The sequence below is a fragment of the Heloderma suspectum genome, chromosome 3, assembly GCF_057233095.1.
Source record: "Heloderma suspectum isolate Gila_16-S chromosome 3, 16-S_ref, whole genome shotgun sequence".
NCBI classification, from domain to species: Eukaryota; Metazoa; Chordata; class Lepidosauria; order Squamata; family Helodermatidae; genus Heloderma; species Heloderma suspectum.
The window spans coordinates 314,949,858-314,964,331 of record NC_139460.1 but is presented as its reverse complement, the minus strand read 5'-3'; the positions used below and the strand labels follow the sequence as shown (position 1 = coordinate 314,964,331).

The 14,474-nt window shown below is 45.1% G+C and overlaps 1 protein-coding gene across 2 annotated transcripts; it reads right to left on the bottom strand.

Moving 5' to 3' along the window:
* Positions 1-671: 671 nt before the first annotated feature.
* NDUFB5 (NADH:ubiquinone oxidoreductase subunit B5) lies at positions 672-12,045 on the bottom strand. 2 transcript variants are annotated; one of them, XM_084847560.1, is made up of 6 exons: positions 11,906-12,045; positions 6,680-6,765; positions 5,670-5,736; positions 5,061-5,122; positions 3,349-3,455; positions 672-1,745 (listed from the first exon to the last, which is right to left on the bottom strand). In XM_084847560.1, the coding sequence occupies exons 1-6, from the start codon at positions 12,030-12,032 to the stop codon at positions 1,625-1,627; spliced, it is 570 nt and encodes a 189-aa protein (XP_084703686.1). In that variant the 5' UTR covers positions 12,033-12,045; the 3' UTR covers positions 672-1,624. The 2 variants fall into 2 exon arrangements, with proteins under 2 accessions (XP_084703686.1, XP_084703687.1); XM_084847561.1 differs by lacking the exon at positions 672-1,745 and adding an exon at positions 2,922-3,148.
* Between the last annotated feature and the right edge of the window lie 2,429 nt (positions 12,046-14,474).

Below are 14,474 nucleotides of genomic sequence, written 5' to 3'. Positions count from 1 at the left end.
CCCACTTCTTCTGCCTAATGTATGCCAACCTTTTTTGAGCCAGTGTGGAAACAGTGACAGATTTTATTTTCTTGGGCTCCAAGATCACCGCAGACGGTGACTGTAGCCATGAAATTAAAAGACGCTTGCTCCTTGGGAGGAAAGCTATGGCAAACCTAGACAGCATAGTAAGAAGCAGAGACATCACCTTGCCAACAAAGGTTCGTATAATCAAAGCTATGGTTTTCCCAGTAGCAACGTATGGCTGTGAGAGCTGGACTGTAAGGAAGGCTGAGCGCCAATGAATCGATGCTTTCGAACTGTGGTACTGGAGAAGACTCTTACGAGTCCCCTGGACTGCAAGGAAGTCAAATCAGTCCATCCTTAAGGAAATCAACCCTGACTGCTCATTGGAAGGACAGATACTGAAACTGAAGCTCAAATATTTTGGCCATCTAATGCGAAGAGAAAAGTCACTGGAAAAGACCCTGATGCTGGGGAAGATTGAAGGCAAAAGGAGAAAGGGACAGCAGAGGATGAGATGGCTAGATAGCATCACCGATGCAATGAATACGGACTTGAGCACACTCCGGGAGAGAGCGGAGGACAAGAAGGCCTGGCGTGCTCTGGTCCATGGGGTCATGAAGAGTCGGACATGACTTAACGACTGAACAACAACAACAACACATTTTCAGAGAAGTGGAAGCACTCTTGCTGTATTCAGATACACACATTTGTTTTGTTTGTGGACTCAGTCACTGGTAACATTTTGTAACATTTCAAGAGGCAGCAACTAATATCCAAAACTTCCCCTTAGAAGCACCAACCAGCATTCTTTCGAACATATTTTGCTGCAACTGTTGTGGGCATACTAACACCATGGTCTCTTAACAGAAGGCATCCTCTCTCTAGATCTACCCCCCACAATCTAGTTTTAGAACTATTACAGGCTCTGTGTGTATAATTATATACCCAAAAATAATTCCCTACAGGCTGGACATTTAATCCACTTTCAGCCACACCTATGTTAGCTGAACCTGAGTTTGTACACCTGCTCAATAATGGATCAGTCCAATATCCACTAGTCCAGCATTCTTTGGAAACATTTTGGCAGGCATGATGTCACTACTGGAAACTGGCCACATAGACCACAGCCTGCCTTCTGCCCTCCTAAGGTCAGAGTAGCCTTCTGCCATGGATTTGTGCTGGAAAGTATTTCTTGGACTCATATCTCCATCTAGACATGGGGAGCAATGATTACCTACCTTCAGAGGGGTGCTTTGTGAAGCCACTTACACATTTTAAAATCTTATACAAATAGTTATTAAGGTCCTCCAGCCACTATTTTTTTCAATGTCCCCTATGTATGTTTTTTTTTAAGGATTTTTCTTTTACAAAACAAATTACAGTTGTAATCGTATACCCACTTACCTGGTAGTAAGCCCCATTGATCTTAACGGGATTTACTTTTGTTGAGTAGACGTGCGCACAATTGCACCATAAATCGAAAAGTATTTGAATCATCAAGTTATGGAATTTGGAATTTTTATTTGATTTACCATCGGATATATATATATTATATATACATTTTACATAATTTGGTTGCTCTTTGTGGGTGCGCACTTGATACAGGAAGCTAACAAGCCTAATTGTCAGGTGTTGATTTAGAGGAATAATCAATCATGCTCGTGCTGGGTGTTCCAATGTGAAACCACGGCCCATCCCCCCTTTGTCGCATCAGTCGACGTACTTCCTTCTGTTGGGCCCTATTAAAGGAAAAGAGAGGCAAGGAGGAGAAAAAGGAAAGCAAGATGTTATTAAATAATTTTATAATATTCTCCATCGTTCAAGCCAAATAAAGCCAGTCCAGCTAACTTTTAAAATGGCAGAGTGAGTGGGTGGTAGCAAATTTGGCAGGCTGAGAGTGCAGCCCATCTGTACTTAATATCCATGTGTGCTCACACTTAAGTGATCCAAATTAAGTCAATTAAGGCCAGTTCACGATGCCAAAGTCCTCTCCACATGACCCCAGATGTCAGGAGTGGGCAACTTTGGGAGATCCGGGGGCCATTTTTGCCCCCTGGATACTCCCCCCTTCACTGGGCCACATTTATGCTGCCAACACTGACACTCCAAGGAATTTCATGGGGTGGCAGCAAAAAGAATTACCAGTTTTTGGTGGCAAACTGCTATGGAACACTACAACAGCCAAAATTAGCTTGAAAACATTTGGCAGTGTGTGTGCGTGTGCCACAGTGTGGCGGCTGCACCAGGTGGGTGGTAGGACCACGTATGCAGCCCACGGCCACATGCTACCCACCCCTGCAGTCCATAGTAGTATGGGAAGAAAGGTAGCATGCACAAGAACGAAAGCCATCTCCCAAGTCATGGCTGATAGTGGAAACAATTCAGCCACAAGTGATTGTGGAAGTGGTTGTCGATTCCCTGTGCACATGAGCCCCGTTGGTGCTAGCCTTTCCCCATGTGTTTACTGAGTATCTCCACCCATGACTGCGCAGAGGAATTTGGCCATATCAGCATAAAGAACAGAAGGAACAACTGTTTTATTCATCAGGGTCAGAAGCATCACTTTGAATTAGAGGGAGATCAACTGAAGCCCAGTCCTAAAGCTGTCTCAGGCTAAGCCAGCTTTCCCCAACCCTCCAGATGTGTCAGACTACAACTCCCATCATCTGGCTCAGGTTGGGGAAAGCTGGCCATGGGCAACTGAAATTCCCACTCACTCCACACTGAATCCACCCACATTAGCCAACCTCAAGTCACAGGCGCCAGCCCAGACTGGCTTTACCACTGCAAACATCCAAACACCCCAGTGGCAAACCAAAACCCAGCTCGGGCTAAATTGGGCATGTGCCACAGAAGGAGAGGTCATGTGGATAGGACCTTCAAGGAAAGATTCACAGGTTCTTTCTAACCTGACCAAACTGTTCAGAAAAGGGCTGCTCAGAGCAAGGGTGGAATCTCCAGGTTGGGAGGTTTTCAGAATGATATATTAGGCAAGCATCAGTTGAGGGGACATTGGGTACAGGATGGTCCTCTCTCAGGGCAAGGAACTGGATGGGATGATCTTTCAGGTGCCATTCCAACCCAACAATATGAAAGTGGTTTGCAGATGGTGGCCATAGGTCTTGTCAAAGAAACTGCACATCTAAAGCATCACCAAAACAGAAAAAAGTGGAATATGCAATTACAATGTGATTTCCTTTTTTTTACTGTATTAAAAGACCAGAGGAAAACAAACCACTCATTATCGGGAAGCCAAGACCCAGGATGGGGATAAGAAGCAAAAAGCAAAAATGTTTCCAAGTAATTGTGGCATTTTTCAGGTCTGCCTGTAGATTCTCCTACCTTAACTTAGCTTTCTCGGTTTCAATATAAAGCAAAGCCATTCCCTTTTCATAATCCTTTGCAGGGGGGTCGAGCATGTAGCGAGTAATCCACCTTGTTATAGGATGCTGGAGGGGGAGGGGGGAGAAGGTGTTACTAAGGAATGGCAAAACTCTCTGCCGTATTGTGGTTGCAGCAGTGACACCTCAGACACAGATTGGCTGAGCTGGTGTGACAGCATAGAACCCTCCATCTGCTCAGGGAACAAAACGGTCAAAGTGAAAAGGTTCCTGGGCCACATTCTGTGAAAAGGGAAGATTCAGAGAAGCTTCTAATTTGGCTGTGGTTAAAACTTCACATGAGCCCTGAGGAAAGAGGAGCTGTGCGTGGCAGGCTAAAGATGGAAAAGTGACTGGGAGGAGGGCCCAAAAGGTGGCAAGCCTAAAGGGACGAGGCAGGCAATGGAGTGAGATACATGACTCTGAGAGAGAGTGTCAGATGTAAAAATCAAAATGGGAGGGACCATTTTGTTGGTTTTCCTGAGGGGTGGGCCCCAAGGCCAAATTCCTTCACCTGGGAGAGCACACCTGCTGCCACACCATGAAATTTCAATGGTGCAGTTGCAGGAAAGCAATCATTTTAAAGTTAAATTTATCTCTTTTGAGCCCCCATTGTATCACCATTCAATGTTTTTCCACTGCTACCACCATGGCTGCATGCTGCCCAACCCTGGTGTTCCTGGTTCAATCCTTGGCATCTCCACGTATGTGTTTTTAAAGCAGGACAGGGAAAGAGTCCTGTCTGAGACCTTGGAGAGTTCCGGCAACTCAAATGAGATAGTACTGGGCTAAGAAGGATTTCCCCCTCACCTGTTCAATGGATTTCCACATTTTAGAATTCAAAATCTGCATATTCTCTGTGAAAAACAAGTCTATCCCAGGGTACCAAGGGGTGGGCGAAAAGTTCTCAGCCAGAAGTAGAAAAGAACTGGGTTCTGACTTGAGCCAAGGACTTTGAGAGGAAAGACCACAGCTTGGTGGGCAGAAGGTCCTGGTTTCAACCCCTGGCAACTCCAGTTTAAACAGGAACAGGTAGCCAATGATGGAAAAGACCCTTCTCTCCTGAGACCCTGACGAGGTGCTGCTAGTCAGAGTAGATAATACTGGGTTAGATGGACAACTAGTCCAAGCTGGTAGAAAGCAGCTCCCTACGGTCCCTAACTTTTTAACCATCCCTCATTAACTCAAATTCTGCCCAAAGAAAAATGGAATCCTGCAACAGGTTTCCTTCAACCATCCTGCCTCTGAGGGCTCCCTGCCCCTTACTCAAGGGGAGGGGTAAGGAGGCATGACCCCACCTTTGGCTTCCAAGATTTCACCAGGCCTTTCCCATATGTTTTTGAACCTACCCTCAAAGTCATGAGGGCTAAGCACCTGGCTTTTCTTGAATGAAAGCCAAGATTCTCGGAAAGCTCACTCAAGTTCAAACATGATACATAATTCAACTTCCTGCATTTTCCTGCACTTTTGAAGGATCATAAAATACACATAATCCTCTGTAAAATAGTCCCAACAGTGGGCTGAGCAAACAGGTGAATAAAAATAAATTGGTTTAATTTCTAATTGGTTTACTCTTCCAGTTGCTCAATCTCCCACTCAATTAAAATTTCAAGGGCTTTCTCCACAAGACTGGTTTACGTTAATCACCATTTATTCCCTCAGTCCTGTACTCACTTTATAGTATTCCCAGTGCTCTGGGACATAATCTTCTGGTATTTCAGCCAGTTCAGCTTCACCTGGTGGGAGGCAAAGAAGTGACATTGAAGTGCAATTGGCCTATAAAAACTGATCGTTGGAAAGAACAACAAGAACTCAGCATATGTTGCTAGTCATAACATATTACCTTCAAACAATGCTGAATCCAAAATTTGCAGCCCCAACCAATGTATGTTTAATGAAAGGTAAATCCTGCTACGTTCAATGTGATTTACACCTAAGCAAGCATGCACAGAATAGCAAGACTACTGAAAAATATGCAGAAAACCACATATATGCAAAACACCTTCTACTTCACACAGCAAAGAACGAAGTTGCAATTTTGCAGTTTTACTGAAATATATTCACTCTCTTTTCCCAGTTTGGCCATGCTCTCCTATCTTTCTCTCTCTCTTAATTCTCTAGCAGCTTTTATATTATCCAGGACCAGCAAGCAACCCAGATTCAGTGTCACCAGAGTAGCAGCTCTTCAAAAGAGATGCATTTACTTGTTTCATTAATTTCTTACATTAGCTGTTCTTCATACTTCAAAACATAATGTATATTCCAACCTGCAGAACTACTCACCAATAAAGATATTGACAAGCATTATAAATACGGCTACCGGGATTCCAGTTAGCAAAACATAGAACCTCTGTTTAGAAAGAGAAAGATGGGAGAAAGCAAGATCATTATCTGGAAAAATATACAGTACCTTAACATGTCATCAGGCCTCAGTAATTTTAGAACCTTTTCTTACACAAATACTATAATCTGGACTATTATAACATTTTCCCACCCTCATAAATATGGTCACTTGAGAAGAGTCCAAATACTACTTGTATTGTTAAGTTACATTTGTGAAAAAAGAACACCTATCCTTCATTCATCTGCACTTCTCTTTCCGAAAGATCTTTCGATCTCTTTATAGCAAGCCAAGAATCCAAAGAAACAATAAGTGGACAGAGGTATTCGGTGTGAGAAGAGTGGATTTCATATATTGTTTCTGCTGGAGCAAGTCCAACTACTGAAGAGACAAGCCTCTTTTTAACGTGAGCAGTGGCGTATCACTTGAGCAATAAAGGGCTGCAGCAAAAACAAATGAATCCCCAACTTCATAGAGGAGTCTTTGCTGAAAGCACGTTTGATTTGTTTGGATCCCAAGCTAGACATTTTAACCCTGATCCAATTGTTCTGCTGGTGGGATTCACAAATGGCAACCTGGCATTGCTACTGGGCTCAGAGCCAACCCTGTCACAACCACAGTCATCAGAACTCCTGCACTGAAGCTGTCCCCGCCCTCACCGCACTGTAACAAAATTGTGCTGTGCAAGGGGCTTTATGAAGCTCTAATGAATATGATTAAATTTAGGAACCCTTACAATAGCTTCCTCCAACCTGGTGCCCTCCAGATATGATGGACCACAGTTCCCAGCATGGGAGTTATAGTCCATGCTGGGAGTTGTAGTTCAACAGATGTGGAGGACACCAGAATGGGGAAGAGTGCCTTACAAATTCAGATTGTTAGATATAATCAAAATGTAGCAGACAGCAACGTCATACGAGACAATGCCACCCCAAAAAGAACGTAAACTCACCAGCAAGTGCAGGAATCGCTTATCGTAAAACTTGGTTGGCTTGATGATAAATAATTGTTTCCCACCACTGCCATAGCGTACTGGAGCTGCAAAAATAAGGTGACGTGTTGGCATCAGTCCATTTCTGCAACCCGTTCAGAATACAAAGAGCTCTGCAACTGAATTCTCATTCGTCCTCCACAACAAACTCATGCAGCTTTTTTACAAGGAGGAAACTGAGGCTGAGAGATAGTGACCCAGCAAAGACAGCTTCCTTAATTATGATTCTTATTATCATTATCATAATCAATTACATTTAAGATCAGTCCCTTCCTCCAAGGAGCCCAGAACAGCCCTCAAAGAAGGACTGTAGCTTAGTGGTAGAGAACATGCTTTGGATGCAGAAGATCCCAGGTATCTCCAGACACAGCTGGCAAAGCAAACAAGTGGGCAGCAGGGGGCTGCAAACCTTACTGAAATCCATGCATCCTGCCCTGTGGCCCCTCCTATGAAACGTAGAAGAGCTGCACCTGCTTGTAATGTTAGTCAGTATTGTGGAAATCCCTTCTTTACGATTGTTCTGCACATTCCAAAGTTGAACACTTGGCACTGAAAACAGAGACCAATACAAAGCCCTGGTGTCACTCAAAGTAATCAGTGCCAGGCAGACTAAAATAATAGTAGCCAGGACCCTCCCCTTCATGGATCACTGCCTTGTTGTGGCGAAGGGGCTTGCGTAACTCAGTGAAGCCATAAGCTATGCCGTGCAGGGCCACCCAAGACGGACAGGTCATGGCAGAGAGTTCTGACAAAATGTGGTCCACTGGAGAAGGAAATGGCAACCCACTCCAGTATTCTTGCCAAGAAAACCCCATGGAACGTATCACAAGGCTAAAAGAGATGACGCCGGAAGATGAGCCCCTCAGGTCGGAAGGTGTCCAATATGCTACTGGGGAAGAGCAGAGGGTATTTCCAAGTAGCGCCAGAAAGAGTGAAGCGGCTGGGCCAAAGCCGAAAGGACACTCAGCTGTGGATGTGTCTGGCGGTGAAAGGAAAATCCGATGCTGTAAAGAACAATATTGTTTAGGAACCTGGAATGTCAGATCAATGAATCAAGGTAAGCTGGAGGTGGTCAAACATGAGATGGCAAGATTGAACATTGACATCTTGGGAATCAGCGAACTAAAATGGACAGGCATGGGCGAATTTAATTCAGGTGACCATCATATCTACTATTGTGGGCAAGAATCCCTTAGAAGAAATGGAGTAGCACTCATAGTCAACAAAAGGGTGGGAAAAGCAGTACTGGGGTACAATCTTAAAAATGATAGAATGATCTCGGTACGAATCCAAGGCAAACCATTCAACATCACAGTAATTCAAGTCTATGCCCCAACCACTGAGGCCGAAGAAGCTGAGGTTGATCGGTTCTATGAAGACCTACAACACCTTCTAGAACTAACACCAAAAAAAGATGTCCTCTTTATCATAGGGGATTGGAATGCTAAAGTAGGAAGTCAAGAAATCACGGGGATAACAGGCAGGCATGGCCTTGGTGTACAAAATGAAGCAGGACAAAAGCTAATAGAGTTTTGCCAAGAGAACATGCTGATCATAGCAAACACTCTTTTCCAACAGCACAAGAGGCGACTCTACACATGGATGTCACCAGATGGTCAATATCGAAATCAGATTGATTACGTCCTTTGCAGCCAAAGATGGAGAAGCTCCATACAGTCAGTAAAAACAAGACCTGGAGCTGACTGTGGCTCAGATCATGAGCTGCTTCTTGCAAAATTTCGGCTTAAATTGAAGAACGTCGGGAAAACCACTAAACCGTTCAGGTATGACCTAAATCATATCCCTGATGAATATACAGTGGAGGTGAGGAATAGATTTCAGGGATTAGACCTGATAGACAGAGTGCCTGAGGAACTATGGACGGAGGTCCGTAACATTGTTCAGGAGGCAGCAACGAAATCCGTCCCAAAGAAAAAGAAATGCAAGAAAGCCAAGTGGCTGTCTGATGAGGCTTTACAAGTAGCTGAAGAAAGAAGGGAAGCGAAAAGCAAGGGAGAAAGGGGAAGATATACCCAACTGAATGCAGAGTTCCAGAGAATAGCAAGGAGAGACAAGAAGGCCTTCTTAAATGAACAATGCAAAGAAATCGAGGAAAACAACAGAATGGGAAAGACTAGAGATCTCTTCAAGAAAATTGGAGATCTCAAGGGAACGTTTTGTGCAAAGACGGGCATGATAAAGGACAAAGAAGGCAGGGACCTAACAGACGCAGAGGAGATTAAGAAGAGGTGGCAAGAATACACAGAAGAACTATACAGGAAAGATCTGAATGTCCCTGATAGCCATGATAGTGCGGTCACTGAACTTGAGCCGGACATCCTAGAGAGTGAAGTCAAGTGGGCCTTAGGAAGCATTAGTAACAACAAAGCTAGCAGAGATGACAGTCTTCCAGCCGAGTTATTTAAAATCCTAAAAGATGATGCTGTTAAAGTGCTGCATTCAATATGCCAACAAATCTGGAACACTCAACAGTGGCCACAAGACTGGAAAAGGTCAGTTTACATTCCAATTCCAAAGAAGGGCAACGCCAAAGAGTGTTCAAACTACCGCACAATTGCGCTCATTTCACATGCCAGCAAGGTGATGCTCAAAATCCTACAGGCTAGGCTTCAGCAGTATGCGAACCGAGAACTACCGGAAGTACAAGCTGGGTTTCGAAGAGGCAGAGGAACTAGAGATCAAATCGCCAACATTCGCTGCATCATGGAGAAAGCAAGAGAATTCCAGAAAAACGTCTATTTCTGCTTCATTGACTATGCTAAAGCCTTTGATTGTGTGGATCACAACAAACTGTGGCAAATTCTTAAAGTGATGGGAGTACCAGACCACCTTACCTGTCTCCTGAGAAACCTGTACGAGGGTCAAGAAGCAACAGTAAGAACCAGACATGGAACAACCGATTGGTTCAAAATTGGGAAAGGAGTACGACAAGGCTGCATATTGTCACCCTGCTTATTTAACTTATATGCAGAGTACATCATGAGAAATGCCGGGTTGGATGAATCAGAGGTCGGAATTAAGATTGCCGGGAGAATTATCAAGAACCTCCGATATGCAGACGATACCACCCTAATGGCAGAAAGCGAAGAGGATCTCAAGAGCCTCTTGTTGAGGGTGAAAGAGGAGAGTGCAAAAGCTGGTTTGAAACTCAACATTAAAAAAACTAAAATCATGTCATCTGGCCCTATCACTTCCTGGCATATAGAAGGGGAAGAAATGGAAGCAGTGACAGATTTTACTTTCTTGGGCTCCAAGATCACCGCAGATGGTGACTGTAGCCATGAAATTAAAAGACGCTTGCTCCTTGGGAGGAAAGCTATGGCAAACCTAGACAGCATAGTAAGAAGCAGAGACATCACCTTGCCGACAAAGGTCCGTATAATCAAAGCTATGGTTTTCCCAGTAGTAATGTATGGCTGTGAGAGCTGGACTATAAGGAAGGCTGAGCGCCGAAGAATTGATGCTTTCGAACTGTGGTGCTGGAGAAGACTCTTACGAGTCCCCTGGACTGCAAGGAGGTCAAATCAGTCCATCCTAAAGGAAATCAACCCTGCCTGCTCATTGGAAGGACAGATAATGAAGCTGAAGCTCCAATATTTTGGCCACCTAATGCGAAGAGAAAACTCCCTGGAAAAGACCCTGATGCTGGGAAAGACTGAAGGCAAAAGGAGAAGGGGACGGCAGAGGATGAGATGGCTAGATAGCATCACGGATGCAATGAATATGAACTTGAGCACGCTCCGGGAGAGAACGCAGGACAGGAAGGCCTGGCGTGCTATGGTCCATGGGGTCACGAAGAGTCGGACACGACTGAACAACAACAACAACAACAACAAGCCAGGACCCTATGAGAAGCAGCCAACAGGCAAACCTCAAAGCAACTTTTGTTTTACTTAGTTGATGAACATAACCTGCCTTTCCAAATGGTCATCCAAGGTGCTTTCCAAGACACCTAGAATCCATAACACTATCAAAAGCACATCCAACAAAATCAACTAAAATAAGACCAATTCAGAAAGGCGGTTCTCAGAGTGCAATCCTATGCACGTTTAGACAGATGAAAGTCCTACAACTCCCAGCATTCTAAGCAATGCTGGGAGTTCTAGGACTTTGTCTGTCTAAACAAGCATAGGATTATGCCTTACTCAACAAGACAGTGCACTATAATTAGTTGTTGTTGTTCAGTCGTTAAGTCATGTCCAACTCTTCGTGACCCCATGGACCGCAGCACACCAGGCCTTCCTGTCCTACTATAATTAGTAATCAGTTAATATTAATATGGTAGTAACAATTAAATATTTAATTCAACTGAAAACTGTTTGGTAAAAATTTCCAAGCCTTAAAAATTCCCACTGTGAGAACAAATCCATGGACAAATCCATGGAGAGCTGTTCCAACTCTCCAGTTCAACTGAACCATCACTTCCAAGTTTCCCTTCTAACCAGCCGTATCCCAACCCAGTGCCCTCCAGATGTGTTGGCCTGTGTCAGAATGATGGGAACTGCAGTCCATCACATCTGGAGGGCACCAGGTTGGGGTACAGCTGTTTCTAACTCATTCCAGCTAAATCTAAGACATTCCCTACTTTTCATTTCTTCACCATCGCATCCTAAAGCACAGCACTGACACAGTTTGCCAGAGCGGGGCACGATGCATCCAAGCACGTTGCGAAACCTTGGCTTTTGTGCAAATAGAGAGTTGCCACCTTTTGTTGTCGCAAGGCTTCTGTACTTTTTCCTCGTCGCAGCTGCACAGCAGGCAGAAACCCAGCAGGTAAAGCTCCTCCAGGCATGGGGAGGAGATTGAAGCAGAGCTGTAGCTCAGTGCTAGAGCACCTGCTTTACATGCAGAAGGCCCCAGGTTAAATCTCCATCATCTCCAGGTGGGGCTAGGAAAAGCTCCAGCCTGAAATCCTGGAAAGCCGCTGCCAGTCAGTGTCAACAGTGCTGCGCTAGATGGACCAACGGTCTGACCGAGTATAAGGCAGCTTCCGACGTTCCTATGGACGCTTCACCTGTTGACTTTCTGCCTGTGCCATCGCTGTTAAAGGAAGAGGAGCGCTGCCAAAAAGGAAAGTGGCGTTTCTCTGCCAGCCTGTCCTCGCCGTCCTCAAGGTCAACCGGCGGGGAAGCCCCCGAGGTCCTGCCCCACCCGCCAACCCCCTACCGATGGCTCCAGGGCGGCCGACAGCCCGTCGCAGCAAGGGGAAGCGGCCCAAGAGCGCGGAGCTGGCCACGGTCCGTCGGGCCCCCAAGACAGCCGCAGCCCGTAGCAGGAGGCTCATGGCCGCCATGTCTGGGTCTGGCAAGCTTCCGCGGCAGAACGCGTCCAAGGTTACTTTCATGCAAGCAAGGAGTAGGACTGAAGCCGCGCCGCCGCCATCTTTGGAATGGGCTCTGGTTTCCAGCGGAGCTGAGCGCGGGGCACATAGACTGCAGGGTAGACTACAACACATAGGAATAGTTTCCGGTTTCGATTCCCCCCCCCTTTCTTGGAGGACGCGAGCGTTACCATACAAATCAATGGAGAAATGCAGCATTTTTTAACCATACCCGATTGGGTAGCAGTGCGTTTCTCTTCTCTCCTGCCCCCGCCTCCAGCATCCCAGAAAAAAACAGACAGCAGTAAAGAAGGGAATTCCTGCTCTTTCTAATTTATTACATGTAAAAACTTGATTTTTTGTTTTTAGACATTTAAAAAGCATAACTGTATGCAGTTCAACGGAGTCGGGTAGCAGTGTGTTTCTCTTCTCTCCTGCCCCCACCTCCAGCATCCCAGAAAAAAACAGACAGCAGTAAAGAAGGGAATTCCTGCTCTTTCTAATTTATTACATGTAAAAACTTGATTTTTTGTTTTTAGACATTTAAAAAGCATAACTGTATGCAGTTCAACGGAGTCGGGTAGCAGTGTGTTTCTCTTCTCTCCTGCCCCCGCCTCCAGCATCCCAGAAAAAAACAGACAGCAGTAAAGAAGGGAATTCCTGCTCTTTCTAATTTATTACATGTAAAAACTTGATTTTTTGTTTTTAGACATTTAAAAAGCATAACTGTATGCAGTTCAACGGAGTCGGGTAGCAGTGTGTTTCTCTTCTCTCCTGCCCCCACCTCCAGCATCCCAGGAAAAAACGAAGACAGCAGTAAAGAAAGGAATTCCTGCTCTTTCTAATTTATTACATGTAAAAACTTGATTTTTTTGTTTTTAGACATTTAAAAAGCATAATTGTATGCAGTTCAATGGAGTCCAAGGCGTCTGTGTGCAACTGAGCATTGAATTTGGGCTGGGAGCGGGGTTGAGGGGGCAACTTAAGGATACTGGCCTTTGATGCAATCTGAAGGGTTTGCGGGGAGGGGAACGTTTGGCTGAGAATCCAAACCGGCTTCATCCCTCCCTTGTAATGTACAATATTGGAGTGGCAGGGCTGTTTTAAGCCACAGGGACGGTGTAAAAGCTGAACGGAACGAGCCGGGATGGCCCCTTCATTAAAAACAAACACACACACACCAAACACAGTGACGTGTGTTAGAGACACCTGAGAACAATATTTTTGGACAGAAATAATACATCCAGAACAGAATGGAGTGGCCCAGAACAGTCACTTCCAAAACACCCAAATCAACCAATTTCACCAGTCACACATGACATAACTACATGGTGTTAGATAAAAAGTCCTTGCTTTCGGTTTAGAAGAAAAGAATGCCAGGCAGGCAGCAGTGGATCCAACGCTATTTTATTGAACGTTTTGCAAAACGGGTGCAGAGCAGTCTGGACCCCGAGACACGTGTGCAAAAGCCCTTTATATCATATCGCTTCTATTGTTCTTTGTTGTTGTTGTTGTTGTTCAGTCGTTCAGTCGTGTCCGACTCTTCGTGACCCCATGGACCATAGCACGCCAGGCCTTCCTGTCCTGCGCTCTCTCCCGGAGTGTGCTCAAGTTCATATTCATTGCATCCGTGATGCTATCTAGCCATCTCATCCTCTGCCGTCCCCTTCTCCTTTTGCCTTCAGTCTTTCCCAGCATCAGGGTCTTTTCCAGAGAGTTTTCTCTTCGCATTAGATGGCCAAAATATTTGAGCATCAGCTTCAGTATCTGTCCTTCCAATGAGCAGTCAGGGTTGATTTCCTTTAGGATTGACCGATTTGACCTCCTTGCAGTCCAGGGGACTCGTAAGAGTCTTCTCCAGCACCACAGTTCGAAAGCATCAATTCTTCGGCGCTCAGCCTTCCTTATAGTCCAGCTCTCACAGCCATACATTACTACTGGGAAAACCATAGCTTTGATTAGACGGACCTTTGTCGGCAAGGTGATGTCTCTGCTTCTTACTATGCTGTCTAGGTTGGCCATAGCTTTCCTCCCAAGGAGCAAGCGTCTTTTAATTTCATGGCTACAGTCACCGTCTGCGGTGAACTTGGAGCCCAAGAAAGTAAAATCTGTCACTGCTTCCATTTCTTCCCCTTCTATATGCCAGGAAGTGATGGGGCCAGATGCCATGATCTTCGTTTTTTTAATGTTGAGTTTCAAACCAGCTTTTGCACTCTCCTCTTTCACCCTCAACAAGAGGCTCTTTAGATCCTCTTCGCTTTCTGCCATTAGGGTGGTATCGTCTGCATATCGGAGGTTGTTGATAATTCTCCCAGCAATCTTAATTCCGACCTCTGATTCATCCAACCCGGCATTTCTCATGATGTACTCTGCATATAAGTTAAATAAGCAGGGTGACAATATGCAGCCTTGTCG

Excerpts from the sequence above, each read along its gene's own strand:
- NDUFB5 (XM_084847561.1), bottom strand. The coding sequence starts at position 12,032 with ATGGCGGCCATGAGCCTCCTGCTACGGGCTGCGGCTGTCTTGGGGGCC. Across the intron at positions 6,766-11,905 it reads CGGCCGCCCTGGAGCCATCG|CTCCAGTACGCTATGGCAGT; the intron begins GTAGGGGGTTGG and ends TTATTTTTGCAG. Across the intron at positions 3,456-5,060 it reads AGCACTGGGAATACTATAAA|CATCCTATAACAAGGTGGAT; the intron begins GTGAGTACAGGA and ends CTCCCCCTCCAG.